Here is a 27,317-nt window from a genome sequence, read left to right on the forward strand (position 1 = left end):
GAAAAGTCATCACCCAAAGTTCATTGAGAAAAGGAACTGTTTCGTTATTTTGTTGAATACAACTGGTGAGGGATCTGTGCCCGGAAGAGGGGGAGCAGGGGTGAAGCCGTCACTCAAAGTATATGTAGAACAGAACTTTGTGTTTGTTGAATACATCAGGCCCTCGAAGGCAATAGACTTTTTGTTGAAAAGAGACTTAACCATCGAAGAACCTGATAGCTGGCATAGAACTGTCGACTCGTGCTGGGAAAGCTCGAGTGGGTGCTGCGCTCAAGAGATCCACCTTGTTCCATGCCCAAAACGTGGGGAAGGAAGAGCCCTGGCAATCACATCCTGACTTATTATTTATAAACACTTTTTCCTTTATTGAGAACATTATCCCACACTTCTTGTTTGTATTTAGAGTAAGGATTGGCAATATGTTTTTCTTAGTGTCGGCCCTTTTATTTTGACACAGCGCCACAAGGACTGCCTTATTTTCATTTGATGGTCGAAGCTCGCTGCCATCTTAGATTTAGGTTTAGGTTAGGTATGTTTCCACCCTACATTTAGAGTTTATTAAACAACCTTGAACTGTGTTCACTTGTATCTGTCTTTACTGTTGCCACCATGAGTTCCTTACACTTGAAAATAACCTCCCCATGTCTGAAACCCTCATGGCCTATTGTCATGCATCTGCTCCTTTTACTATGAAGAACAAGGAAACTCATCATATAAAATCTATAAACCAACTTTGCCAACCTAATGGAATCACCTTTGACAGCTCCATGTATCCATCAAAACCTTTTTTTGTTTATTCCAAGTCCATAAATCAATTGTCACCAATAGACTAAATACTGTGACGAAGAAGAGAGAGAATGGAGCAAAAGAGATCACAAGCTCGACGGGCGTTGTAGTGTTTCCCGGCACACACACATGTGCCCGGGAAATTTAAGCAACTCAAACCGAGAAACATTGACAGCTGCTGTGGCGACTGGCGATCGAGAGCTGAACCTTGTGGTGAGGAGCAGGGAACCAAAGACCCAGGACTGGCGTGGAGAAGCCAAGGGGCTCACAGACGGAGAAATAAGCTGCAGAGTGAAGAACCGCCACAGGGAATGCCACGAGCTGGTGAGGGACTTCTGGGCATTCGCAGGCGGAGAAAAGCAGCGCAGCGCTTACCGAAGCCGAGAGGAAAGCAGGTGGGGCCGGCAGAAGCCACGTGGACTGGCAAACAAAGAGAAGGTTGCCACAAGGAGAAAGCAGGCTGGAATCTTTCTTGCAGACCACGAGAGAGAGAATCAATGCAAATAAAGACCAATGAGCCCACCCAGAAGCAGAGGGGACACTGTGGCGTATCGGCGACCATGTCCAGTGCAAATACATGTAAAGCAATTTAGAGAGACACAGTATGGACATATTGAAAAGGGGGAATTTAAATCACAACTAACCCCTCTCCTAATGTGTGGATGTGCAAAGTGCGAACATTTCAAGAACAGTGAATGTATAACCCATCACAGGGATACATCATCCAACCTTATATACAAGGACTTGTGGAAGTGGGCAAAGGCTCCAAGTGTGTGAAAACAGAAGTCCTGGTAGGAGAGTAAACCAGGCCAATTAAGTGTGTGTAACCAGAGTATACCAGGCAATTGGAAAGGATTGTGTTAAACAGGAAAGAAGAAACCAATATTGTAAAACCAAACAGTTTTTGGATCACTCGTGAGTTGGTGTTAAGATGAGTGTACCACGGTCTCCTTGAAAAGTACCAGCAGACCCGGAATCATTTGACTGTGTCAGTAAGGTGTATGTCCTCGGTTTCTGTTGTTTGGGATGAGTAGGTGGAACCAAACCTCTGCTCCCCTCTTTCTTTAGGGCAGACCTTGTTAGTATCTTCCACTTTGTTTGGAAGATACTCTTTGAATATAGTCTGAGCTATTGTGTTGTCATCTAGTATTATGAAAGACGGATAACTATGATTAAACAGTGCCACCTTAATCTCGCCCAGGTTGTATCAATCTGACAGCTGCCCCTACTTCTATGCTATACTTCAGTGGCAAGTCCAGACTTGGCAACTAGCCTCTCAAAGGTTCCCAGGGGAAAGTGGACTACTAACTCTGCACCCCTCCATGTTGTCCTTGTCTGTTTCCAGTTTGATTTGAAATGGCACCTGGGACAACGCTTAGTCTAATCTGCTCTACCCTAAGAGTTGCATTGGAGGGTGATATGAGGGTCTCGAGTCTGGCCTCTCTGAATCCCACATATTTGTCGAAATAGCCTAGAGCAGGGGTGCCCAACAGGCGGCCTGTGGGCCGAATGCGGCCCTTCAAGACTTTATGTATGGCCGTCCAAGTCACATTAGTTTAATGTTTAAGTTTTGACAAGCATAAAGTCAGTTAGTCACTATGTCATATCATGTGTGGGAAGCCTCTGTGGTTCATTTCCTGTCTTTGCATCATGAAAAGTGCAGTTTGACTTCATGATTTCAGTTGCATATACAAATAATGACTTTAAAGGGCTATGCATCATGTGTTATAGTAAAAAGTAATACATTAAAAGTCCATCTTAAAAACCATGTTTTTTCACACAAATCCGCACACTGATGTCCCTACCACGTGCTCATTCCCATGGATAGTGCGGCCCACTGTATGGGACTTGTGTGGTACATTCGGCCCTCCAGCAAAATCCGCTATGCACCCTTGGCCTAGAGCATAGAGCATGCAATTATCACGTAATTTTCAAAATTAGATTATTAGGGTCTCTGTGCGTAGGCAATTAATTCAAGTTGGTTCAGAATGGCACATACAAAGAAAAGTATTCACGCTTCAAAGTAATTTTCTCTGTCTCTCCAGGTCTCACCCAGTTGATCCATCAGGCATAGTCTAGATGCCGGTGTGTCTGGCCGGGAGGGGGGCATCTTCCGAGTAGTTGTAGTTCTTCTTCTAGTTCAACGACCAGTTGAAGAATGGACTGCAGTCTCCATGAGTTAAGGTGGGGCAGGTGGGCGTTTCCTGATCATATTGTCACCCAACTCATTTTTACTCTACTTGCCGATTCACCATTTACTCATGCTTTGAGGCCTGACAATGGACCTAGGCTCTGTTCTTTATACTTGCTGTCACATACCCTCCTCAACATTCAGCTGCATGCTCATTTTTCCTCCGGCTCCCTCCAGCCAACTGATAGCGCATTGTCCGCCTTCCTTACTGGCAAGGTCCCTTTCTTTCCAGGGAGCATCTCCCCCTTCTTCCATCTAGCATCACCTCCAAACTCTTTTGGTCTTCAGTCTTAGTCTTCAACCTCTTCTGCCATCTCACCTCTAACCTCTTCTCCTTTCTCTCCTCCTGCCTGATAATCACCTCTAAACTTCCTTCTCTTCCCATCTCCAGCTATTCCAACTTTCCACACTGTACATCCTCTTGCACTTCCAGCTATCTATGTACTGCTCCCTCCTTGTTCCACACATCCACTCCTTGCTGCACCTTCCACTCTCTCCTCATCACTCTGTTACTAGAAGTGCCCACACTAACCTGTGGCAGTTTCCTGTTTACATGCATCATTACTCCCTTACGTCTGCTGCTGGGAATTAGAAGTGTGTGCGCGCGCCTGTGTGTCTTTGTGATTTAGCTCTGGTATCTCTCCACCTTCGTGTACGGTGCTGTCAAAATGCAAGTCCTGCAGACTCTTGGGATCATATTTGAAAATGTCCTTTCCTTGAGTCACTGCAGGCCCCAATGGGACTATCTCCTGCCAGCCCATCCATATACTCTTGGGAGAGGGGGCGGGTGATGTGAGGATCCTCCCCATACCGCCCCTAGTCCCACATCACATGTGGATTCCAACTCCCACAAGTAGCCCCAGAGACGGTGCTCATGGCATTTCAGGGGACATTGTCACAGGAGCAAATAGTAGCAAAGCATTGCTAAGAAGTCCCTGTCTGACCATGCAAAAAGGTTGGGTGGGCTCAGAGCTTCCAAAATCTGTGATTCTTAATACAGGGGCAATATGAGGAGGCTCCCCACCGTTGAGCAGATGGGACAGACTTCAGAATCTGGCCCTCTAAGAAGACGACCAGGTTGCATAAGAGCCCCTAGCATAAACAGTAAAGCCGATGCAGATCTTGTCATTGATTGAGCCACTGCAAGTAGATAGGATGAAGGATGGAGCAGAGGGGAAGCTCTTTACAGTTGATACCCATGTTCGAGAGCATGGGTCTCAGCAGTGTAGACTCATGTATGGGTATGCAGTGATGTTATTGAATAGAAAACAACAAATGGATGTTTAAACTAAACCAAAACATCTAAAAAAAAAAAATACATTTTTTAAAACTATACAAATGTGCATGGGAATGAATGGGAATAGTAGTTTTTGAAGTGGGGGAAATATTTTTTTTAAACGGGGGGTCTTGGTGGGGGGGGGGAACCCCCCAAAAACAACAGAAAAATAAATTGTTATATATTTGTTTGGATGTTTTTTCTTTGTTCAAAATTCATTCTTTGTTTTATTCGATACAATCACATGTAACCAATGCATGGCAGAGCAAGTTGTCATTCTACAGTGGACCAGGCTTTTAGTGCTTCAATCCGTGCTATGCAAAGCACCCACCCACCCACGGCCAATATATCGGACCTGGAGATCCTGCTCTTTAATAGCCATTACCCATTCAAGGGGGCAATGCCACGGCAAGATTGAAAGTGCAACCTATTCCACTGACAGAACTACCAAGCCTACGTATCTGAACCAAATAGGTCTGTTTCCCTACCAGGATTTACAGCAAAAGCTGTATCAAGGGAAGCTGGAAAAACAGGAGCATGGGAGTTAGGAGTTAATTTGGATATGGGTTGTGGTAGGAGCTGGAGCATAGTCGGAACCAGGAGAATGGAGGAGTACCCAAGTGGCCGGTGAAAAAAGTTAGCAAAGCTGTAGCCTGAGGCAAGGAGTTGGAAAGAAATTGAAGGTCTCCAAAAGGAGACCGGAGATGATACAGTGTGAGGTGAAGGAGGTCGGGAGGTTGTCAGAAAAGGGGAAGTAGAAAATGAGTTTCCACACAGAAGAAGGGCGAAGGTGGTCTGGAGAAGGAGGGTGGGGGAATAAAAAGTAAGGAGGGAGGAGAGGATAGGTGCCAAAAGGGGAAAAGAGAAGAAAAGGAACACTGGCATTTGGGAGTAGAGGCAACCAAAGGAGTGAAGAGGAAAGGAGACACATAGGGCAGGTGGTGAAGGGGGACAAGATACAACTAATGAAAGGTGGATGAGAAAGGAAGAGGGCTTGGGGCAAAGCAACAATGAACTTATGGAGGAGTTGGGGAGAGATGTGGGAGAATGCAGAACCGGAGTACAATTGGGAGAGCTATTAGCAGAGGTATTGAACAAGTAAGTAGTCAAGTGGGGGCGAACAAGTCTTAGGTAAACTGCCAAGGAACCTGTGGGTGCTAAGAATAAGGAATGACATGAGTAAGCAGGAACATTTATTTATTTATTTAATTTTATTGTGCATTTGCATGGCGCTTATACAGCAAGAAATTGTGTTTCAAAGCGCCCACAGGGCAAACAGGGAGAGAACATGGGAACAAAAGGCAAATAGAAATAAAACTGATGAACAAAAAAGAAGCAGTCCTACTAGGCCTTGTGAGCATTCAGAAGGTACAAGTGTAGAGAGCGAGAAGGGACAAGGGAAGGGGGGTAACTGCTAGGAGATTCCACAGAGGGGGAAGTGCCAGGGAATCAGTTGGAGGCAACAGGTAAGTGCCTGACAGAGATCACTTGGTAAAGATTGGTCACCTGCCAATGCAGTAAGTGTATGCCAGTGGGTGCCCAAAGACAAGTGCTGGGAGAGGGCAGAGGCTGAATGTGATTGGGTGGAAGGCCAGGACCCAGAAGGACACATAAGGGCCCAGGCCAGCAATCTCAGTGAGTGTGGAGTTTAGCACGGGAGGAAGAGGGGGAAGCAGGAGATGAAGAGGAAAGTCTTGAGGAGCTTCCGGAATTTGAGGATATCCGTCTCAAGACGGAGAGGAAGGGGGAGGCGGTTCCAGAGGAGGGAGCTAGCTGAGGAAAGAGATCGGCCACCAGCTCACTGCTTAGAGGAGCACTTGACACGCAGAGAGTTGGAGCCGGAGGAGCATAAAGATCTGGAGGGAGAGGATTTAGTGAGAGCAAGCTGTAGATAGCATAGTTCCTGGCCCCAGACAGTCTTATGGATGATGCAGTGATGCATAGGGATTTGAATTTGATCCTTGCAGCAACCGGGAGCCATTGGAGAGATTTTAGAGCTGGAGAGATGGTTCTAAGTGAAAAGATCTTTTTTCAAAAATCTTTTCACTGAAAGTCCGATTTAGAAAGACTGCTCCGTGACCGCATGGATCAGTCTTTCTAAATCGGACTGTCACGCCCCTCCCGCACATGAGGGCGCGCAGGAGCTGACAGGCAGGTCGGGACCTCGAAACGCAGGACCAGGAGAACAGGTAAATGTGTGGGTTCGTGTCTGTGTGTGTTGTGTGTGGTTCTATGTTATTTTTCCGCGGGACTTTTCATCGCCGTTTTTTTATCGAAAAAAACTTTTTTTTTTTGGGGGGGGGGGGATTTTTTTCAATAAAAAACGGCAATGAAAAGTCCTGTGACGAAAAATCCAGCGGCAAAAGACCTGTATACCGTTGTGTGTATGTATGTGTTTTGGCTTGGGGGAGTGGGGGTGTGGGTCTGGGGGTCGGGGGGCTGGTGCTGAGAGATGGCGGTTTGTGTGTGTTGGTGTATGTGTTGTGTGTATGCATCTGTTTTGGTTTGGAGGTGAACCCTCCCACCCCTCTGAATACTGTAAAAAAAAAAGGAAAACCTCCTTTTAAAGGTCTCAAGAGAAGAAGACCTTTACAATGCCGGTTTTCGATCAAAATAAAATTGGTCAATGTAAATTGGTCTTTTTTTCTCTTGAGACCTTTAAAAAAGTATTTTCACTTAGAATCGGAGAGGTACGGTCCCTGGGCTTGAGGCCAAGGATAAGTCTTGCAGCCCTATTCTGGATAAGCATGAGAGGGCGGAGATAAGAGGAAAGTAGATTAAGGAAGAGGCTGTTTCAGTAGTTCAGCCTAGAGAATACCAGAGCTCTAGAGACATTGAGCTTCCGGGGAAAAGTGAGGAAAGGAAGGGTACCTCTGAGGAGGTGGAGTTGAAAATGGGAATTCTTGGCAAGGTCCAGGATGTGAGGGAGGAAAGAGAGAGAGGAGTCGAAGATGACTCAAGGTTTCTGGCTCCAGATGAAGGAGAAGGGGGAGAGCCCATAGCGGGTAGCCAAAGAGAAGTGAGGAAAGAGGGAGCAGGAGTCCCAAAAGTAAGGATGTCAGTCTTGTTGACATTGTGGCAGAGATCATTAGAAGCACACCATGACTGGATAGCGGATAGGCAGTCTGGAATGACAGAGGAAGTAGGGAGAGGATCAGAGGGAAGTTTGAAGAAGAATTGGGTTTCATCTGCATAACACTGGAAGTCATGGGAGAAAGTGGAAATGAGGTGAGCAAGCAGAGCCAGATGGACGTTAAAGAGCCAGGGTGGAAGGTTGAAGCCCTGGGGGACGCCGCAGGTGGAGATAGAGGTGGGAGAGGAGAAAGACCCCAGGGTAACCTAGGAGGGACAGCCAGTGAGGAAAGAGGTCAGCCAGTCCAGTGTCCGCTCCGAGATACCAAAGGTACCATGAGCCATTTTATGAGGATGAAGTGATTGTCCCTATCAAATGTAAAGGAGAAATTAAGTAGAATGGTAACAGCAGGAGAGTTAGAGTCAAGAGATGCGAGCAATTCTTCACGGGTGTTCAGAAGAGCAGTTTCCATGACTCATGTATTTTCGGAATCCAGATTGATGGTCCTGTATGCAACCAACGAGCTCAGTATGCTGGTTCAGTTGGGGGAAGACCAGCTTCTCCAGGAGTTTCACTGGGAATGGAGTGATAGAGATGGGGCAGTAGTTAACTGGACACAACGGGTTGTCAGAAAGCTTTTTCGGGAGGGGGCCCACAAGAGAGCGTTTGAGGGAAGAGGGAAAAGACCCAGTAGCAAGAGAGTGATTGCAGAAATCAGCAAGTGCAGGGGCAAGGGAGCCAATGCTGTCCTTAATCGTTCTGTAACAACTGGGGAAACCTTTTTGGAGAAGTTCTTCGTAGAGCGGGCAACCCCAGTGACCTTGCCTGATGTGATAGGAGAGAAGGAGTACAGAAGGGCTGAGGGAGGATGGGAAGCCAGGGGTTGTAGGGGGATGGGAGGAGGGGAGGAGAAGGGGAGGAAGAAAGAGTGTGCAGGATGTCCTGAGTTTTTGCAGTGAAGTGGGTGGCCAATGCAGTACAGAGGGCCTGAGAGGGAAGAGGGGAGGTGGAGGCTGCAAAATGACTAGCTAGTTCCTTGCAGATTTTAAAGAGTTCAGTCGTGTTGTTGGATGCTCCAGAGATGCAGCCCTGGATGTGGGCCCTTCTTCTTGAAACAAATGGAGAGACGACATTGCCTTATTGCCTTTGGAGAAGGCGACAGGCCAGTTTGTCAGAAGATGAGCTTGATGTCCGCCATTTCCGTTCCACAGCATGACAGTAAGGAGCAGATAGGACCTGTGAAAATTCTGAAGGAGGATATCTTTAGTTTAAGGGGGTTTAAGGTAGATGAAGTTGAAACAGGTCTTGCAATTTACTGGGAGGAAGGAGTTATTGAAATTAGGGAAAGTGACCAGGAGAGATTAGAGGAAACCTGTTAGAAGAGCTGAGCTGAAACATTGTCATAGACTCTGAGCAGGTTGATGCCCTGATTGAAAGTGAAAGACAGAAAGAAGAGACTGGTGATGGTATTGAGGTGAACCCAGAGTCCATGTGGGATGAACCCGAATCTGAAGAAGGGACTAGCACTGTTGGTGAGTGCTCAAGTAAGGAAAAGAGAACAGGTTTATGGGCATACGAGTCGAGATCAAGTGACTGAGAGGTATAGTCTGTGTTGGCCACCCTCCCAACTTACCTACCTTGCTTGGATTGCATCTGTGACTTGGGGAGTTACTGCAGCATCTGGCAAGGGCCCTCATTCCGTATTTTGAGGCCCCCAGAGTCGATATTGCAGGCAAATATTGATGAGGACCATATTGTTGTGGTTTGCTGAAGGAGACAAAACATGAGGGGCACATAAAGCCAAGTCCTAAAGAAGAGGAGAAACAGGTAGGCGCCCCATGAGTGTACTGCTGGGTTGTAGTCGCCAAAGAGCACTTGAAGGAGACAAGAGCTATGTATTCGGAAAACCCAGAGACTTTGTGAATACACTTTGTTGCAAGACATCTTCCACAATAGAGAACCCTAGTGGAAACCAGACACTGAAGAAAAATAATGTTTAACTTTTAGTGATCATTGAGCTTTTAATCAGTTGTGACCACCTTTTACTTCTCACAATTTAGTTGCATTTTACTGTATCTCCATTTATATTGTCCCACAGACTAAAGAACTAAATTGCCTAAAACCAAGTTTTATAGTGTTGTTTGGTCATTTGATCCTTGTCAGTATTTATTTATTTATTTATTTGTATGGCACACTTACAGCCCAGAGGCATTGAGGCACTGTTAAATGAATTTTTGTAAGTGATTTTGATTAAGAGCTTTACAGGCGACCAAGGAGGTCTCTTGATTACAGGTACATTGATGTGACAACATCCATTTGATCTGCTGTGCTGAACTAGTCGCATGCTTGTAGAGATGGGGTCAACATCGTGAATTACACCTGTGGCAGGAAACAAAATGGAGAGGTCCAAAACCGCTCCTTGCCCTGCATTGTACTTTTTTCACTCCAAGATGACAGTAGAAGAAATCCTGCTAAAGATGAGATGGACATTTTTTGTATGGCTCTCAGTCCATGAGTTTCACAAGAAGGGAGATGAATACATAACTGGGTTGGGGGGGTCTTCCATATCGGCAAATGAAGGTGGATTCTGTTCCCCTTTGAGGTTAGATGAGCTGTAATATCAGTTTTTATTATTTTTGTCTTGGCTGATTCCGCACAAGGCATACTTCGGTGGGAGGGGGGTCTGTTCTGGCCTTTGCTCTTTTCCTCAAGGTGGTGTACGAACATTCTTGTTGGTTGCAGTGTTCTTGAAACCCTGTAACTTTTGCAGAGCTTGATTACTGGCATCAAAGCATGGAGATTAGTGGTAGACAGTACAGGCTTTGGACACAGATTCAAAATGACTGAAATGGTACTGGCTGTCATGTGACTTGTTCTTGTATTTCGTGAAAACTGTTATTCTATTACATCAGGCAACTCCTTTGCATCAGACAGATGATCTAAGAATTTTGCTTTTGCCTGTTGTTGGATTGTAAAAGCAAGGAGCCAGGCTGCTGTCCCTGCACCCTTGTCTAAGTGCAAACCCCTTGCTTATTTGTCCCTGTGACTGTAGGCAGTATTAAGTATATGCAAACCCCTTGTTTCATTTCTGAGAGATTCCATTAAAAGGTGGTCTGGGTGTTAGCTAGCAGTCCTTCAGTGGAACTTTGCCTATCCCTTGTAGTTTCATGTTTTCCTGTGGCTAGAGGTGAGCGTTGGTTTGGTTGAGGAGACAAAGAGAGCTACGGTAGCCCTATATGTCACTGCCATCAAGGCATTTGTATTTGTGTTGCTTATTGTGTTTGTGGCAGAGGATGCTTGGGATTTAGCTTTAGACAATGATGCAACCCCCATAGGATGGTGACGGTGAGTGGCATTGAATTGCTTCTTGTTCTGCACTTCCTAGAATTCCGCATTGAGACTACAATTTATTTTTTGTGCCAAATGGGGCTCCTGCTAAACTGCCTGATCACGTTTTAGGACTTCGTTCTAATCGGGATAGAAGTCGCAAGTTACTAGCCAGCCATAAACAGTCACATGCCTACTTATCTACATACGTACACACAGCATACCATTTTTACTCTCCAATAGTCAATTATCACTAGCCAATTGCTAGTGGTGAGTGCAAATTGTGCGCTTTTGTGCATGTATGGTCAGCTTGCCTTAATGCAGGCACTGGCCTGAAAACCCAGAGTTCAGCGTTATATTTAGTAGCGGGTGGGCTTGTCTACTGTTAAATGTTTACCACAAAAGGGAACATGCTTGGCTAGCGAGCTACCATGTCCTGTTATTCTGCATCTGGGTCCATTTCTTTACTTTCCATCTGGGAATCAGGATGCCACTGTTGTGGTTGCCAGAATTGTGTCTTGCAGATCCAAAAGAGGCACCATGGTTATTGGTTGTGGCTTACTGCATGCAGGTTGGTGGAGCTGCCAGAGGTGGGACAACATTTTTAGATTGTATTTGGGGAGTACCTGATGTAGCAGGTGCTCCCCAAATACAATCTGATGTATGAAGGCTCCGGAAACCCCATAGTTTGGCAGTGTGGTTTAGGTAAGTAAGCGTGTTTTGTGTTTCCCAGGTCACACCTCAAGGAGTTTTAGGTGGGAGCGTGAACCTATCATCATGTTTATTGGTACTATGATACCTGGAGTAGAGCCAAAGGAGACATTGCAGGTACGACTTGGTAGTGAAAACCCAGAATCCCTTTTTGTTGCTATGCTGTCTGAAGCAATGTTGGTGCACCATGATGCGGCAAGGAAGGATGTTGCGGCGGGTTGGCAGGTGGATCATCGGAGTGAGTATCATCAGTCTTCCATTTTTAGATGGCATGCTTGATGTGATGAGATCAGCGCGAACAGACTTCATAAGGTATTTTAGTTGTAGGTAATTTGCCTTGGAGCAGCAGTGTTATGCCGGCATCCATTGCCTCTAAGTGGCACAGTGGTGAACTGCTGGATTTGTGTGCAATTTGCAGTTTGTAGAAATTAATGGCATTTGTAGGCTGGTGGGTGTTAAAGCAAATATGTAGTTAAGCTTGTGCTGCAACTCGCATGTCACTGTGATTTTTATCATGATTTGGTGTTATGCCTCACAGGCACCTCAGCTTATGCACTGGTAATGTCAATTCTGAAAGAGACCGCTACCAAAACATCAGTATGAGGCACCTGCACACTTTAGGTTTACTCCCAGCATGACATCTGTGTGGCACATCCATCTTAGGGCTCAACAAGCCCCTGCCAGCACTGATATACGATTGGAATATGCCACTGGGCCGGGGTGCATGAGAGAAAAAGTATGAACTCGCCTGTTTTCGGGTGAGGAATTCCGGGAGTAATAACATCAACATGAAAAGAACCCTAAACGAGGTGTGGAGAAATACTCTAAGTGCACGTTGAGAAACTGCAGAAAACACCTCTATTGAATGCTGAGAAACCTAAGGTCTCTAGAGGTGATCTCAGTTGAATGTTGAGAAACCCACGCTCTGAACAGAGACCTCCATGGAATGCTGTGAAACCAGAGGTCTGCAGAGAGACCTACAGCAAATGTGGTGAAATCAAAGTTCTGGATAGAGACCTCAAGTGAGTGTTTTCCCACCCAAGGTCTGGGAGAGACCTAAACGGAAAACTGGTGAAACAAAACGTATGGGAGAGGCTTATAGACTACATGGAGTGTTGCTGGAGACCATGTGTGTGGTGACAAAACCACAGGCTGAGTGAAAGTCTGAGAGGAAACCTGAGAAGAGGACCCAAAGAAACTGACACCTAGGAGAAGTCTACAAGAGACACTGTGAAAGCGAGTAGACCGAACATGGTTCTAGTATGTGAGTAAACCCTAAAAGCCTTCCCAGCAGAATGTATCTTTGTTGTGTTGAAAGTTTATGGCTGAACATTTGATATTAGAATTTGTGAACTATTTTATTAGTCAAATATTGAACATTTACATTTAAAGCTTAGATTATCTAGTGGTCTAAAAGACTGGTTAAGATTAGGGGTTGGAACATTATTTTGTTGAATAGGGGTCCCAGGAAAGGAAAAGAATTTGTAAGAGTAGATTAAGAACTTTGAGTTGGCCATCCCACTTTGCAATGGCCTATCCTTGACACTGTTTACTTTATAGAGGTCATTATAGTTTCTAGATCTTTCCATAGATTCTATATCATTTGGTAAAATCTCTCAAGAAAAAAGAAATAATGTCTATACTCTGAACTTCATGAGCGTTGTCATGTGTGTCATCACTTGGCCTAACACAGCAGGTACTTGCAGCTGCTTCAAGCACATGCTGCCTCTAGCAAGAGAAGACAAGGACTCTCTCAGCATTAAACAGAAAGCAGCATCTGGCTGTCCAATCAGAATAGCCAGACCCCCTGTGAGAGCTGGTCCTATTCAGGTACTCAGGCAGACCAATGACAGGGGTGTGGAAAACTCCTACTCCACATCCTGCCTGCACAGACACTCTGGAGCCTAGGCAGGGATACCCAAGGGTTCCTGCCAAAGGCAAAACGCGCACACCGGCCTCCCCCTCCCAGAATGGTAGAAGAAGAGCTAACAAAGAACAACCACTCTAGCAATTGCGAAAGAAGAAGGGAAGGCCCTAGATTGGTACTTGGATGCCCCTATTGTGCACTACCGAGGCTATGGACATAGCCTGCAATAGAAAAATCACACAATAGTTTGTAGAACACGTCCACTGCCGCCAGCCAAAACTAGGAGACTGTCTATGTGACATAAAAGTCACAGGAGCAGAGAGAAGGGGAATACGAAGTATCCCTCCGGCACTCCACATAAGGTGGTGTGTGCACATCTCTCAGACTATAATGTTTTTGGGAGTGATACTAAGTATCCTTAAGGACTGTAGTTACTCTAGGATATAGAAACATAATCTCAAAGGGGGACTGTAAGGGTCCCCAGCAACATTGCCCATAAGGATCTGGGTGCTGCCATAGTTAAACATGGGCGCCTTTTAGAGTTATGGAGAAATTAGACTTCATAGTACAGTTACAATACAAAGATTAGAGTTTCAAAAGAGAGGGCCCATGAGAATGAATGAGTGAGTGGAAAAAGGATCCACTCATTCAGGGTTCCAGAAAAAGGTCCAGAAATCCAGCAGAAAGTGCTGGGGTTCTCACCAGGAGAGGGGACGAAGTAAAAACATGATAAATCTCACTAACAGAGCGTACTAGCTTCTGGTAACTTCTGTGGGTCCCTGTCTTGCACCTGTAACATCAGTCTGTAATCTGGGCATTTGGCCTCATTCAGATCAGACCTTAGCTACTTAAATAAAGAAACTCACAAGTAGTTTTCTTTCACTTGAAATCTATAAAGAGGTTCCTAGACTATTTCACCTTTCCTGGAAGATGCTTTTATATCAAGTCGCTTGGATTACTGCAATACTATTTATCTTGGTGTGCTTAAGAAAAAGCTCTTTAAGCTTCAGCCAATTTATAATGGCGTTGCCAGACTGTTATTGCATTTAAACGGGTGGGCTCATATCTCTTCTGTCCTTAGAGACTTGCACTGGTTGCAAGACTTGCCTGTGGCAAAAAGGATAGAATTTGAGATGCTTTGTACCGTACACAATGCTTTTTCTCATAAAGGGCCAGCCTTTCTTTGTAAACGCTTGGTGCGGTACACCCCTAGCAGACAATTTAAAAGCTGCTTCGGTCAACCTGCTGAAATTGGCGAAATTTAAATACCAGCATCTGGGTGGCCAATCCTTTAGTGTTTTGGCACGTAAGCTTTGGAATGGCTTCTAACCACACCTTCAGACTATTACTAACCACTTAGAATTCAATGTTGACTAAAGTGTTTGCTGTTCCCAATTTAAATGCAACATTAGCTTTGAGGGCATATGTTGCTGATGTGGTAGCGCCTTAATGCCTCCTTCGGGGCAAGTATTATGCTCTACAAATGGCTTACCTACCTGAGTGAATGGAGCTGTGGTATTAGAACATGCAATCACATGCCCCAGCTCACTTAAATCCATATGCCTAAATGTTCTAAGCTCCAGGATATGTACCACAAGCTTAGCTCTGCCTTGACCAGCCTCACTGACATGCAACACAACACCCCATATGGTGACTATCCTAGCCCTCTTGCGATCGTGGGGTGCCAACATACAGACATGTGGGTCACAAGCACACACTAGAGATAGCACAGCTTCTATTAAAGGGGTAGTGGGAAGACCCAATGATGCAGTAAAAAGATACAAGAATCTCTACATCTGCTGTGCCAGTTCTGTCATGTTATGTTGATTAATACCGTGCACTACTACCACTCAAGGACAGTCTCCTGGCGCTCACGTGACTCTGCAAGAGAAGAGGGTGGGGTGTGTTAGTGAGGATAGGATGATAGGATAGGTTCAGAGCCAGGAGAAACTGGCACCTGTGAGCGTATTCTTGCATGTGGGAGTTGGTCGAGAGGCCCCGCTTGTTGTAACCATAAGGATAGGGCTCAGTGCCTCAGACTTGTGTTAGTGTGTATGTTGGGTGTGTGTGTCGTATGATTGGATTGTGTTGTTGTGCTTTTGTGTCGTGTTGATGGATTTATGGACTATGTGTATGGATATGTTCCCTCTAAGGTTATTTTCAGTCTCAGAGAGTTGGTTGAGTTCGAGAATTAGATTAGTTCTAGGTGGTCCTAATCATGTATAGTGGCATTGGTTATGTTGGTGGAGCAGGAAAGCGGGTAATTGGTGATTGCATCGGTTATTTTAACAGTGCCTCTGAAGTGTGTCTTCGGTTGCCTTCCAATGGTACCTTCTAAAGTTTTTGGTTCTGGTCCATCAACCGGTCACGCCTCCTCTCCAAACATGGAGGCTAACTTCCTGCATGCATTTTGAGGGCAGAGGGTTGGTTGTACCTAGTGTGTTCCTAATTACTCTGCTGGGATTAGTTGGAGCAGTTGCGTTATGGCCTGTTGTGCAGTTGGCTGCGAAATCGGTGCACAGCTGGTATTGAAATAAATTTGAGGAAGTGGTGCACGACTGGGCGTCCCTGGTTATGTAGGTGAGACATGGTTAGTCTGATACTTTGATATAATGCGTCACCTGGCTGGGCTTTCCTGAATGCATAAATTCACGTATGGGGAGTCTTTCCCTGATTCTTTCTGCTGATTGGGCGGGCTACTCTTCGCCAATCTCTCTAGTTATGAGTCATGACTGGGGGAGGCAGGGGATTTGGGTGGTGGGGTATTCTGGTCCTCTATTTTGCCGCTGTTATCTGTGAATCAGGCTTACAAGAGACTCGCACAAAAAACATGGATCCTTTTCTCCCCCTAAGTATTATGGAAATGTTTATCTTCCATTATAAAATCTTCCAAAGCGAAACCTTGATTGAAAATATCCAAACCATAATATCATAATGAAAATGTATGGCTGAACTCCAACAACAAGCACTTCTTACAGATGCTAGCGCTGGGTACATTTACAATTCAAACTCTAGCCCTAGTAAATACACGCCTGATGTGAGTTTGGCCTGTTTGTCAATATTATGGCTAGAGATATTGTGGCATGAGAATATATTTTTGGGCAATATTGACAATACCATTTGTTAGACCACAAATGTACTTGTACAAAACGGTAAAAGAACATATTTGGAATTTTAATTTCAGAGGATTGTTGCAATTTTTACATTTAATTTATAAAATAAATAACACATTTTTAAATTCTCCTGGTGAACTTTAAGAGTGGTTAAATATGCCCCAAATTCAAATTCTACAAATGCTGGAAATTGGCAGGGTTATTCTACAGGAACATACTAAAAACCAATCGCACCTCAGATTTTATCAGTGTTATACTGTAACAATAACATCATGTAAACTAACAAAATTGAATGTGAAAAGTTTCAATCTGATAATTAATAATGTAATATACTTAACTTCGGAAAACAAAGGAACACTTTTAATAAAAACTTTAAAGAATGTCCCAGTTCAAATCCTGGTGGAAACTGGAAATGTTGAACAACTAACATTAATAAAACATTTAAAGTGGGGGTTGAATTAATAGTTTTCATAAATAAAGGAAGCCAGATTTTAAAGGAAAAAAGAATCATTGGGTCAGTTCATGGCAATTTAATACCTTAATGCAGCACAGTAATCAGTGAGCAGATGGTGGTGGGAAGGGAATAGATAAGGTAATGCATGTTGTGTCTGGGATTGATAGGGTGTTGGACAATAGGAGATTAATTGGGGGTGCAGTAACTTGAATGCTTTACAACACAGTAATGATCTAGGGAGGGTGGCACATAGTATTTCTTTAAATCTGCCATCTTATTATTTTACTCTCCTTATTTTATATATTGAAATAAGCTATTTTCCATGAATTTGTTTTGTTTCAAATGTATTGGTACATTTTTGGTAGGATATTGTCTATCAATAAGTGTGGTTTCTTCATATCAGGCATTGCCAATGTACAGAAAAATAGCTCTCCACACAAACATGTTTTGGATTTCATTTAAAAATATATATATATATTTCAAGTTACTAGACTGTTTGTTGTGTTTTGGTGGGATAGCTTTTTTTAATGTTATCAGCTAAGTGACTTCTTATTATACAAATAATCAAATCTAACTATGTGCATACATTTCTTATTTCTGCACAGGAGGCTGCTGCCAGATAACCCCTTCAGATATTGCGGATTTGAAAAGGGTATTAAGGCCAAACAAAGTGAAGTAACTCTTTGGTCATGTGGGTAACAAGTGGTGCACACTGGAATACAAGACGACTCCCATCTCTTTGAAATGTGCTTTTAGCACACATTGAGCTTTTTTTCAGGAAGTGCAAGCAAATACCATTCAATCTTTTACTCTGATAGCTAGAGATTAGTGTTAAGATGCCACATTCTTATTAGTCCTTTGAAGTGCTCTTGTAAATCGCTTGTTAAAAAAAATCCAGTAATACTCAAATATATTTTGTTGGCTGAAATTAAAATTGCACACTTACAGTATTATAGAATTTTGTATTGAAATGTGAGAATCTGAAGTTTTTATGTTAAACATTTGGTTCCTTAGAAGAAATAATTCTAAAGCAAAGTTTTTAGTTGCTGAAATGTATATAGGCTGATCTTTCCTTTTTTTTTTTTTTTAAATCTCTTTGACCTCACTATCGATGATTAAACCTTGAAAGGACCGCAAGACACTGCTGTGTATAATGTTTTTTCTCCAGCATGGGGTCTGGCATGGATTCAAATACTCATGAATATTCCCCGTCGTCAGGCTGGGAATCCTCAGTAAAGAAAAAACCAGTATCAGTTTCGTTTCTGATCTGTCTTTCGTAGTAATAACCAATCACTGATCTCTGCGTCATACTGACCACAGCCAATGACTGCCCTCTACCTAAGCCCCGCCTCTGGCAGCCATCTTCAGATTTTTACCGCACGTTCATGTGTTGGGATCCTCGTGCTATTGCTCTCGAGCGTTAGTGCTACTTTTTCACGTTTTTTCTCAAAAACTTTGTTTTTTCGGTCAAAAAGAGCCTCAAGCTCCACCGATTCTCCATCCGATCAACGGGGACCCGTGTTGGATTCGTCTACGCCCCTCATGGGTGAAGATTTCGTCGAGCTACGCTTTTGGAGGACTCCAGAAGTTTCTCAGGCCCATCTCGGACATGGCCCAGGAGAAGGGAAGCTCGACGCCCGGAAAGCTGTTCAGGGTTTGCCCTGGATGCCAGCTGCAGAACGTCTTTAAGGAAGACGAACACTCCTTTTGTCTTTACTGCCTACATGAGGACAAGACGCACGTGGAGAAGGACTGTGCGTTTTGCGGCAACATGTCGGAGCGGACCATGAAGGACCGCCATCAACGTCTCGCCAACTGGCTGGAAGGGAAGAGCCCGTCCGGCGAGAAGAAGAAGAAGAAATCTGAGCGGTCTTCTAAGACCTTTGAGGACGCCCCGGCGACGGGGGTCCAACACAAGGCCAAGCACCGCGAGTCCGCTGGCACCGGGAGCGCCGAACGGTCGGGCTCTACGGGCGCCAGGCAGGGCGCAGCCTCCCCGGCACCATCAACCACGAGCCAACGCTCTGGGTCGGGTAAGAGGAAGGCCGAGCACCCGGCGAAGCTCCTGGAGAGGCCCCGGTCGAGCTCGAAGGCCCCATCGGAGGGGGAGCGAGGCAGTGTCCCCCCCCCTCAAGGAGAAGGCGGTGAGCGCACCTAGGGTGGTGAAAGCCTTAATCCATCCGGCCAAGGCCTCTATCGAGTCAGTCGCGGCGGCCCTGGCTCAGCCTGTGGTGGCTGCCACCTAGGAGGGAGTCCTCTTTTATGCCCATCGACAGGACCCCCGTGAAACCTCCGGCGGAGAAGAAAAAGGGGGGGCAGGGGGTCGTCGTGGATTCGGCCTCAACCTCTGAGGAAGAGCTGATAGATGTCTTAAGCCACGGCCTCGGCGTGGACGAAGACCAGCCCGTCGGGATGGATCCCGACGCAGGTGACGACGACATCGTCGAGGGTGCGGACGGGGCCCCTGACCGCCCGTCTGATTCCCCTCTACCAGCGCCGCAAGACAACTCGGCGGCCATTTTGTTGGCAATACAGTCCTTATGCTTGGAGATAAGGACGAGACTACCGTTGCCAGCGGAGGAACCACTCCCGTCGGGGGACCCAGAACCGGGACCTTCTGGCAGTCCTCCCCCCAAGAAAAGAAGGATTCACCCTCCACCTCCTTTTCAGCCGTCGCGCCCCGTCCAGCCCTCCTCCCCGTCCACGACCCGAGGGGATGATACGGGGACTGACACGGCCGCGACGGGTACGGACGACGAGGTATACGACGAGGATCTGCCGTCGTCGCCTCCCACCAGGGCTTCCCCGCCCGACGAGATTGGATCGTTCCACTCCATGATCGCCAGGGCATTCGAGCTTTTCCAGCTCTGCCCTGAGAAGAAGAAAAAGGAAGGATTCCTTTATCAACGGCGCGAGGCCAAGAGGAAGACAGTCCTCTCGGTGCCTCTCCTGGACGATATTTGGGATGAGGGCCTCGCCCTCCTCAAGAACCCTTCCACGACGCCGGCTAGAAGAGACCGGTACGAGAAGAAGTACCGGGTCCCGGACGCGGCTCCTTTGTGCCTCCGGGCACAGCCTACCCCGGACTCCGTCGTCTCCGCGGCAGCCAGGAAGAAAGCGGGGGGGGGGTGCGGCCTCCACGTCGACTTCCCCGCCGGACGGCGAGGGAAAGAAATTGGACACTATGGGACGCAGGGTCATCTCATCTGCAGCGACGACGATTAAAGCGGCCAACGCCTTGGCTATTGTGGCCCGCTACGACAGGGAGCTGTGGTACAAACTGGCTCCCCTGCTGGACTTCCTACCGGACGACAAGAGGGCGGATGCCCTGGAGATCCTGCAGGAAGGTGAGGTGGCGTCGGACCACGCCATCACTATTGCGACGGACATCGCCGACACTGGATTTCGCCAGTTGGGCAACGGCGTGTGCCTTAGGCGGCGTGGATGGCTCAAGGCTACGGACTTCCGTCAAGACGTACAGACCCGAGTCCTGGACATGGCGTTCGATGGGAACAACCTGTTTGGGAAAACAGTGGACGACTCCCTTCAAGCCATTAAAGCGGACACGGAGACGGCCCGGGCCCTCGGGGTTCTGCAGCAACGACGGCCGCCCTTTCGGAGCAGCGGAGGCAAGGGCGCCTCCAAGGGTTCCGGCGGCGGTTTCTCCACCTACCGTCAAGCGGCCCGCTCGTCGTCTCAGGAGGCCTACAGGGGACGAGGCAAGTCTGGCGGACCCCGCCGTCGTCGCCAAGGAGGTCAAGGCAGCAAAGCCTCGTCGAAGCAGGATTGAACCGGCCGTGGGGTCGGGCCCCCACCGAAGCACCCCAGTGGGAGGCCGGCTGGCGAGCTTCGTCAGCGTGTGGGAGTCCATCTCCACCGACCGTTGGGTGCTGGACGCCCTAGCCCGGGGCCACGCGCTCGAGTTTCAGAGAAGGTGCCCGCACGTCCCCCCGGTGACCAGGAAAGAACTTCACATCCCTCAGCTGCTCCTGGAGGTAAAGGCGATGCTCCGGAAGGGCGCCATCGAACTCGTCCCAAAGAGGCTTCGGGGCTCCGGAGTTTACTCGAGATACTTCCTCGTGAAGAAGAAGACGGGAGGATGGCGCTCCATCCTAGACCTACGACGACTGAACAAGTTCATCAAGGCACAGAAGTTCCGGATGGTCACCCTCCAGCACGTCCTGGGTCAGCTGGAGGAGGGTGACTTCCTGTCGTCGTTGGATTTGGAGGATGCCTACTTCCATATTCCCATCCTAAAGGGGCACCGAAAATTTCTCAGGTTCGTGGTCCAAGGGCGTCACTATCAGTTCAGAGCCCTTCCCTTCGGACTACGGTCGGCACCCAGGGTATTCACCAAGTGCCTTGCACCAGTGGCGGCGCAGCTGCGCCGAGAGGGGATCCACGTCTACCCCTACCTGGACGACTGGCTCATCCGACCCAAGACGAAGGAGCTCGCCGTGGAGCACACGGCAAGGACCGTCCAACTTCTCACGGACCTGGGATTCTCCGTGAACTACTCCAAGTCCCACCTGGTACCCGCGCAAGACGCACTGTTTCTGGGAGCGAGGCTCGACACAGTGTCCCTTCTGGCCTCCCCGTCGGAGGAAAGGACCAGGGCCATCCTGGGCAAGGTACAGCGGATATTGGTGGCCGACGCGGCCAAGGTGAGGTCCATCAAGTCCCTCCTCGGAATGATGTCTTCTTGCATCTACCTCATTCCCCTGTGCAGGCTCCGGATGCGCCGTTTGCAGGAGTTCCTGGACGCGCGCTGGATCCAAACGACGGGCATCTTCGAGGAAAGGATCACACTCGACGAGAGTTTCCGACGAGCGATCCGGTGGTGGGGCACCCGCGCGCATCTGACGGCGGGCATGGACTTCCAGACCCCAGTCCACCAGGAGACAGTGACCACGGATGCCTCCCTGGAAGGGTGGGGAGCGCACACCGAAAATCTGCACGCAAGAGGACTTTGGCTCCCGACAGAGAAGTCCCTACATATCAACGTCCTGAAGCTCCGTGCAGTGTTTTGGGCCCTCAGGTCTTTCCTTCCGTCCCTCAAGGGCAAGGTGGTGAGGATCTTGACCGACAACACCACCACCATGTTTTACATCAGGAAACAGGGCGGAACCAGGTCCCCAGCACTGTCCAAGGAGGCGCAGGACCTGTGGCATTGGGCCGGCGCCCAAAGGATGTTTCTGGTGCCATTTCAACTGGCAGGGATAAAAAACACCATCGCCGACTCACTCAGCAGGGAGCTGCGCTCGTGCTACGATTGGGAACTACGGCAGGATCTAGTGGATCGCCTCTTCCGACGGTGGGGCACACCCCAGATCGACCTGTTCGCGACGGCGACGAACTCCAAGTACCGGAGTTTCGCCAGCAGGTTTCCCCAGGCGAGGAGCATGGGCGATGCTTTCTCGTTCCCCTGGGAGGGCCTGTTCCTTTACGCGTTCCCTCCATTGCCACTGCTAATCCGGCTCATCAACCAGCTCAAGAGGTCCCGGTGCAGGATGATCCTCGTCGCACCTGCGTGGCAGAGGCAGATATGGTTCCCGGACCTTCTGGACTTGTCAGCGTCCCCGTCAATCAAGCTGCCGGTGGATGCGGATCTTCTCTCCAGGGAAGGAGGCGCCATCCTCCACCACGACCCGAAATCGCTGAACTTGCATGCCTGGCTCCTGCAGCGCTAGAGTTTGGAGGATACGACACACCGGCCGACTGCAGAGAGGTTCTTGCAAAGGCCAGGGCGTCCTCGACTCTTAAATGCTACGGACACAAATGGAAGAGGTTCTCTGTCTGGTGCCACGCACAGAAGATTAACCCTCTACGGATTATGGCTCCCCAAGTACTGCCGTACCTGCTGACGCTGGCCAAAGCTGGACTGGCACACGCGTCCATCAAGATTCATCTTGCTGCGATCTCCCGATACACCAGAACCACGGGGCGGACGACCTTGTGGTCTCATCGTCTGGTGAAAGAGTTCATGAAGGGACTGTTCAGATCGTTCCCGCCGGTGAAGGCTCCGGCCCCGGCGTGGGAGCTCAACGTGGTGCTGACCAAGCTCATGGGACCTCTGTTCGAGCCTCTGCACTCGGCCCCGTTGAAGTTTCTGTCGTGGAAAACAGCGTTTCTTGTGGCCATCACCTCCGCACGACAGGTGGGAGAGATCCAGGCCCTTTCCTGCAAGGCCCCGTACTTGACTTTTCACGACACAAGGGTAGTGCTCAGGACGCACCCCTCCTTCATGCCCAAGGTGCCGTCGGACTTCCACCTCAACGAACCCTTGGTGTTGCCTGTGTTCTTCCCGTCGCCTTCGTCGCCGGCTGAGAGGACTTTGCACTCGCTGGATGTGGCTAGAGCGCTGAAGTTCTACGTGGACCGCACAAAGTGTTTTCGGAAGACGTCACAACTCTTTGTGAATTTTGGACCTGTCAATCAGGGGAAGGCTCTCTCGAAGGCTTCCATTTCCAGATGGCTCTCCGGCTGTATCATGTACTGTCGTCGGTTGGCAAACCGACCGCTGCCTGGCCGTCCGTGAGCCCATTCCACCAGAGCGATCGCAGCTACCACGCGTACCTTTATGGTGTGCCCCTGCTGGACATATGCAGGGCTGCTACGTGGAGGTCGACGCACACCTTCACGAAATTCTACTGCGTCGATCGGGATTCCAGGGAGGAGTCCAGGGTCGGCCAAGCAGTGCTGCGCAACCTGTTCGCCTGAGGTGAGCCTGGTGAGGAGGTAAGATGCTTAATGTTGAGTTTGATGGAATGCTTAATGTTGAGCCTTTGCCACCTCCCGTGGTTGTGCATGTGTGTACTGCTATGTATTCTTTATTCATGAGCATGTGAATCCATGCCAGACCCCATGCTGGAGAAGGAACAAGTTACTTACCTGTAACTGTTGTTCTCCAGCATGGGTCTGGCATGGATTCACATGCGAACCCTCCCGCCTACCCCTCTGCGGCTCTTCACTTGGTCATACTGCCACTTCACGTGCTTCCAAATCTGAAGATGGCTGCCAGAGGCGGGGCTTAGGTAGAGGGCAGTCATTGGCTGTGGTCAGTATGACGCAGAGATCAGTGATTGGTTATTACTACGAAAGACAGATCAGAAACGTAACTGATACTGGTTTTTTCTTTACCGAGGATTCCCAGCCTGACGACGGGGAATATTCATGAGCATGTGAATCCATGCAAGACCCATGCTGGAGAACAACAGTTACAGGTAAGTAACTTGTTCCTTACCTGAATTACAATTAAAAACTGGAACCTTTTGTATCAAAATTGATGGTGTGGTCTGCTTCGCTTGGAGCAAATGAGCATGGTCTATAAATGTACTTCTGTTTTTTTTTCAAAATTTTTTATTTATTGATCGGAGGCTATCGCTCGTACAATATATGTAAATTAGACAACAGACCAAGTATGTAACATATGACCAGCAATACTCCCACAATGACAGGCTCGATGGCTACTCATTTGCCTCTGATTATTTCAATATTCTCCCCACATATAAATCCCCCCCCCCCTTTTACCCCAACTCTTTGGTGTCCAGAGTTTTCTGTCGTTAGTGAGTTCTTTCCGGGAGGGGTGTACCCGGGTTTTGTCTGGGCCCTCCTCAGGTGACGTGCATATTTTTAGGAATTTGTGGTTTGTAGAAGTGGGCTTCTCTGTCTCTCACAAACTCATGGAAGGGGTTCCAGACCGCCAGAAACTTCAGATATTTCCCTGTACGAAGGGCACATATCTTTTCCATTGCCATGACCCCCCAGATCTTGACCCACCACCAGACTGTCGTTGGCCCCGCTTCACACTTCCATCTCTGTGCCAGTGTCATTCTCGCAGCTGACAATAGGTGTGTGATTAAGGTGGCTCTGGGACCCGACATTGCAGAAGAGCCTTCCACTGCCGCCCCTAATAAAATTGACTTGGTAGCCATTGGGAGTTTCAACTTCTTCCTCCACTTTTATTTTACAACGAAACAATTCCGGAATTGTTTCTTTTTAAAATAAAAGTATAGGAGCTGTAAAAGGTCATTTAAAAAAGTAGTGGAGCGCCGCTCCCGCTCACTTCGACCACTGATTTCATGTGGAGCACCGGTGTGAAATCTGGGTTGTGTGTTAAGGGCGTGAGTGGGTCCATCCCACGGCAAATCAGTTTCCAACCCAGGGCTTTATCCCAGCTTTGTAAGGACATCTTGGTCGCTTCCAATAATGCCCCCCCTTTTCCCGAGCTTCCACGTTTAACCCTAGCAGTGCCTTCAGGTGGATTGATGTGGCTGACTGTTCTATCTGACACCACCCTTTTAAGTCGTCTTGCCTCGTCCACCTAAACATTGAGGCCAGGTGCGCCGCCATTATGTATCTCCCAACCTCCGGGACTCCCAATCCCCCCAGGAGTGGCGGCCGCATCAGAATTCGTTTTTGTATCCTTGGCCTCTAGCCTTACCATATAAAATTGAATATTGCTCTTTGCAGCTCCTTGGTCGCGGCAGGGGATATGGTTACAGGTAGCGAGCTCATGACATAGAGTAGCCGGGGAAGGATGGTCATTTTCACTGCCGCAATACATGCAAACGATGACAGTTCTTGAGTTTCCCATTTGTGCATGTCCTCTTATAGCTGTTTCCAGAGGGGTATAATGTTTGTCCTGTACAGTCTGATTATGCTCTTCGTTAAGTGAATTCCCAGGTATTCCAGAGAATCCCTTTCCCAGATTAAGGGGGATGCCTTCACCAGGATCTCAATCTCTTCCCTCCCCTCTGTTATATTTATTGCTTTTGATTTGGAAAAGTAAATGGAGAACCCTGATGCCTTCTCGAACTCTTGTAACAGTGCCATGGCCCTGGGCATAGTGTTCTTGGTGTCCTTCATGAAGAGCATAATGTAATCTGCATATAATGTGATTTTATGGATCTCCTTCCCACATATTACCTCCTTGATCCCTGCGTATAGTCTGACTCGAATCGCAAAAGGTTCCATTGCCATTGCGAAGATCAGGGGGGTGAGGGGACATCCCTGCCTCGTGCCTCGCCTTATTTTGATGTGTTCCGAGTTCTGGCCATTAACTGTAAAGCTTGTCGATGGGATTTGTAAGTTAGCAAGTACCATTGTGATTAATTCCTTGCCGCACCCGAAGTGCTCCAGTACCAGCCTCAGATATTTCCAATCCAGACTGTCAAAAGCCCGTCTGGCATCTAGTGCTGCCACTGAGAACCCTTCTTGCGTACGTATTTCCATGTTGATGATATCTATAGCTCGCTTCACATTGTCCTGTGTGTGCCTGCCCATGATGAATCCTGCCTGATCGTCGTGTATGATGTCCGGGAGGACTTTCATCAGTCTGACCGCCAGTATTTTAGCGTAGATCTTCGCATCTCTATTTAGCAGTGCTTAAGCATTCTAAAGGATCTTTTCCCCGGTTTCAGGATCAGTATGGTCGTGGATCTCCCCATGTCGGCAGTAACCGAACCCTTTTCCCTGATTGTATTGAAGAGGCGTGATAGCGGGGCCAGCAGCTGTGTGCGGAAGGTTTTATAGTAGCCAGTCCACAGGCCGTCTGGGCACGAGCCTTGTTTGCCAGCAGTGACGCAATCGCATCGCTGACCTGTGCTGTAATCAGGCCCCCAAGTGTCTGTCTATCTTGCTCTGTGATCTGTGGTAGGCAGGGTTGGACCGTATATGGGATCTCTGATGTTCAGGGTTAAGGTTTTTGCTGTGTAATAGTTCCTTGTGGAATTGCACCATTATCTCTAGTTTCTCTTTCTCTGCTGTGTGTGGGACCCCTTGCTTATTTTTAAGTTGTGCTATATAGTTGCATGTTTTCTGTTTCTTCAGTTTCGCGGCTAGGAACTTGTTTGCTTTCCCCCCGTGTATGTAATAGGATTGTTTTGTGTTCAACAGAGTTTGGGCTACCCGGTCTGCTGTGTGGTTTTCGAGCTTTTCAGTTACTGCATGCTGGGCCCGTACCCTTGGTCACAAAGGGAGCGTAATGGGCTCGCTGCTGCCGCTGTATAGTTGAGTCGGGTATTCCCGGCTCTTCCTTTTGGAACACCCTGTTTTATGGCTTTGCTGGATCTTAATGGGTCCCCAGAGTGAAACGTTTAGTGCTATGATTGTCCAATCTTTGTTCCCCCTGTGGTCGCCTGCCGTGCCCTGCCGATTCCTTTTAATAGCCGGGGTATCAGACTATATGTCTCCAGCTTCCGACATCTATTCAGGGCTGCTGCTGGTCCCCCATGTCTTTTTATGGTTCCCCCCACTGCTAACTTCCAGAGACGGGTCTCGCTGGTGGGACTGTCAGGTCTTCACGCTCTCACTGCGTAGGCACGTTGCTTGGCGGCTTCCTACCTTTGAAACTGACAATCCGCCGACTCCGCTGCACCTCCTGGGGGGCTGGCGCCCTGCTGCCTGAGGCATTTGGGCCATGCCTAGCCTCCCGGCACAGCTATCTTCTCCCCTCCTCCGTATTACCTTGTGGGCTCGCTAATTTAGGCCCTGGCGCTCTGCAGGGCTCTGTCGGTCT

At 47.9% G+C, this 27,317-nt stretch overlaps 1 protein-coding gene across 2 annotated transcripts in view; it reads left to right on the plus strand.

Moving 5' to 3' along the window:
- LOC138526383 (homocysteine S-methyltransferase-like) overlaps nucleotides 1-27,317 on the plus strand; it is a 421,515-nt gene that overhangs the window by 349,431 nt on the left and 44,767 nt on the right. The window contains exon 8 of one of the 2 annotated variants that reach the window (XM_069637057.1): nucleotides 17,404-17,982. The exons of the other annotated variant lie outside the window; for it this stretch is intronic. Coding sequence (XP_069493158.1) covers nucleotides 17,404-17,477 — 74 coding nt within the window. The 3' untranslated portion in view covers nucleotides 17,478-17,982. Of the gene's footprint in view, nucleotides 1-17,403; nucleotides 17,983-27,317 lie in introns of those variants that run through there. 2 annotated transcript variants of the gene reach the window in all.

The sequence above is a fragment of the Ambystoma mexicanum genome, chromosome 7p (assembly GCF_040938575.1).
Source record: "Ambystoma mexicanum isolate Mex_15411 chromosome 7p, UKY_AmexF1_1, whole genome shotgun sequence".
Taxonomy (NCBI): Eukaryota; Metazoa; Chordata; class Amphibia; order Caudata; family Ambystomatidae; genus Ambystoma; species Ambystoma mexicanum.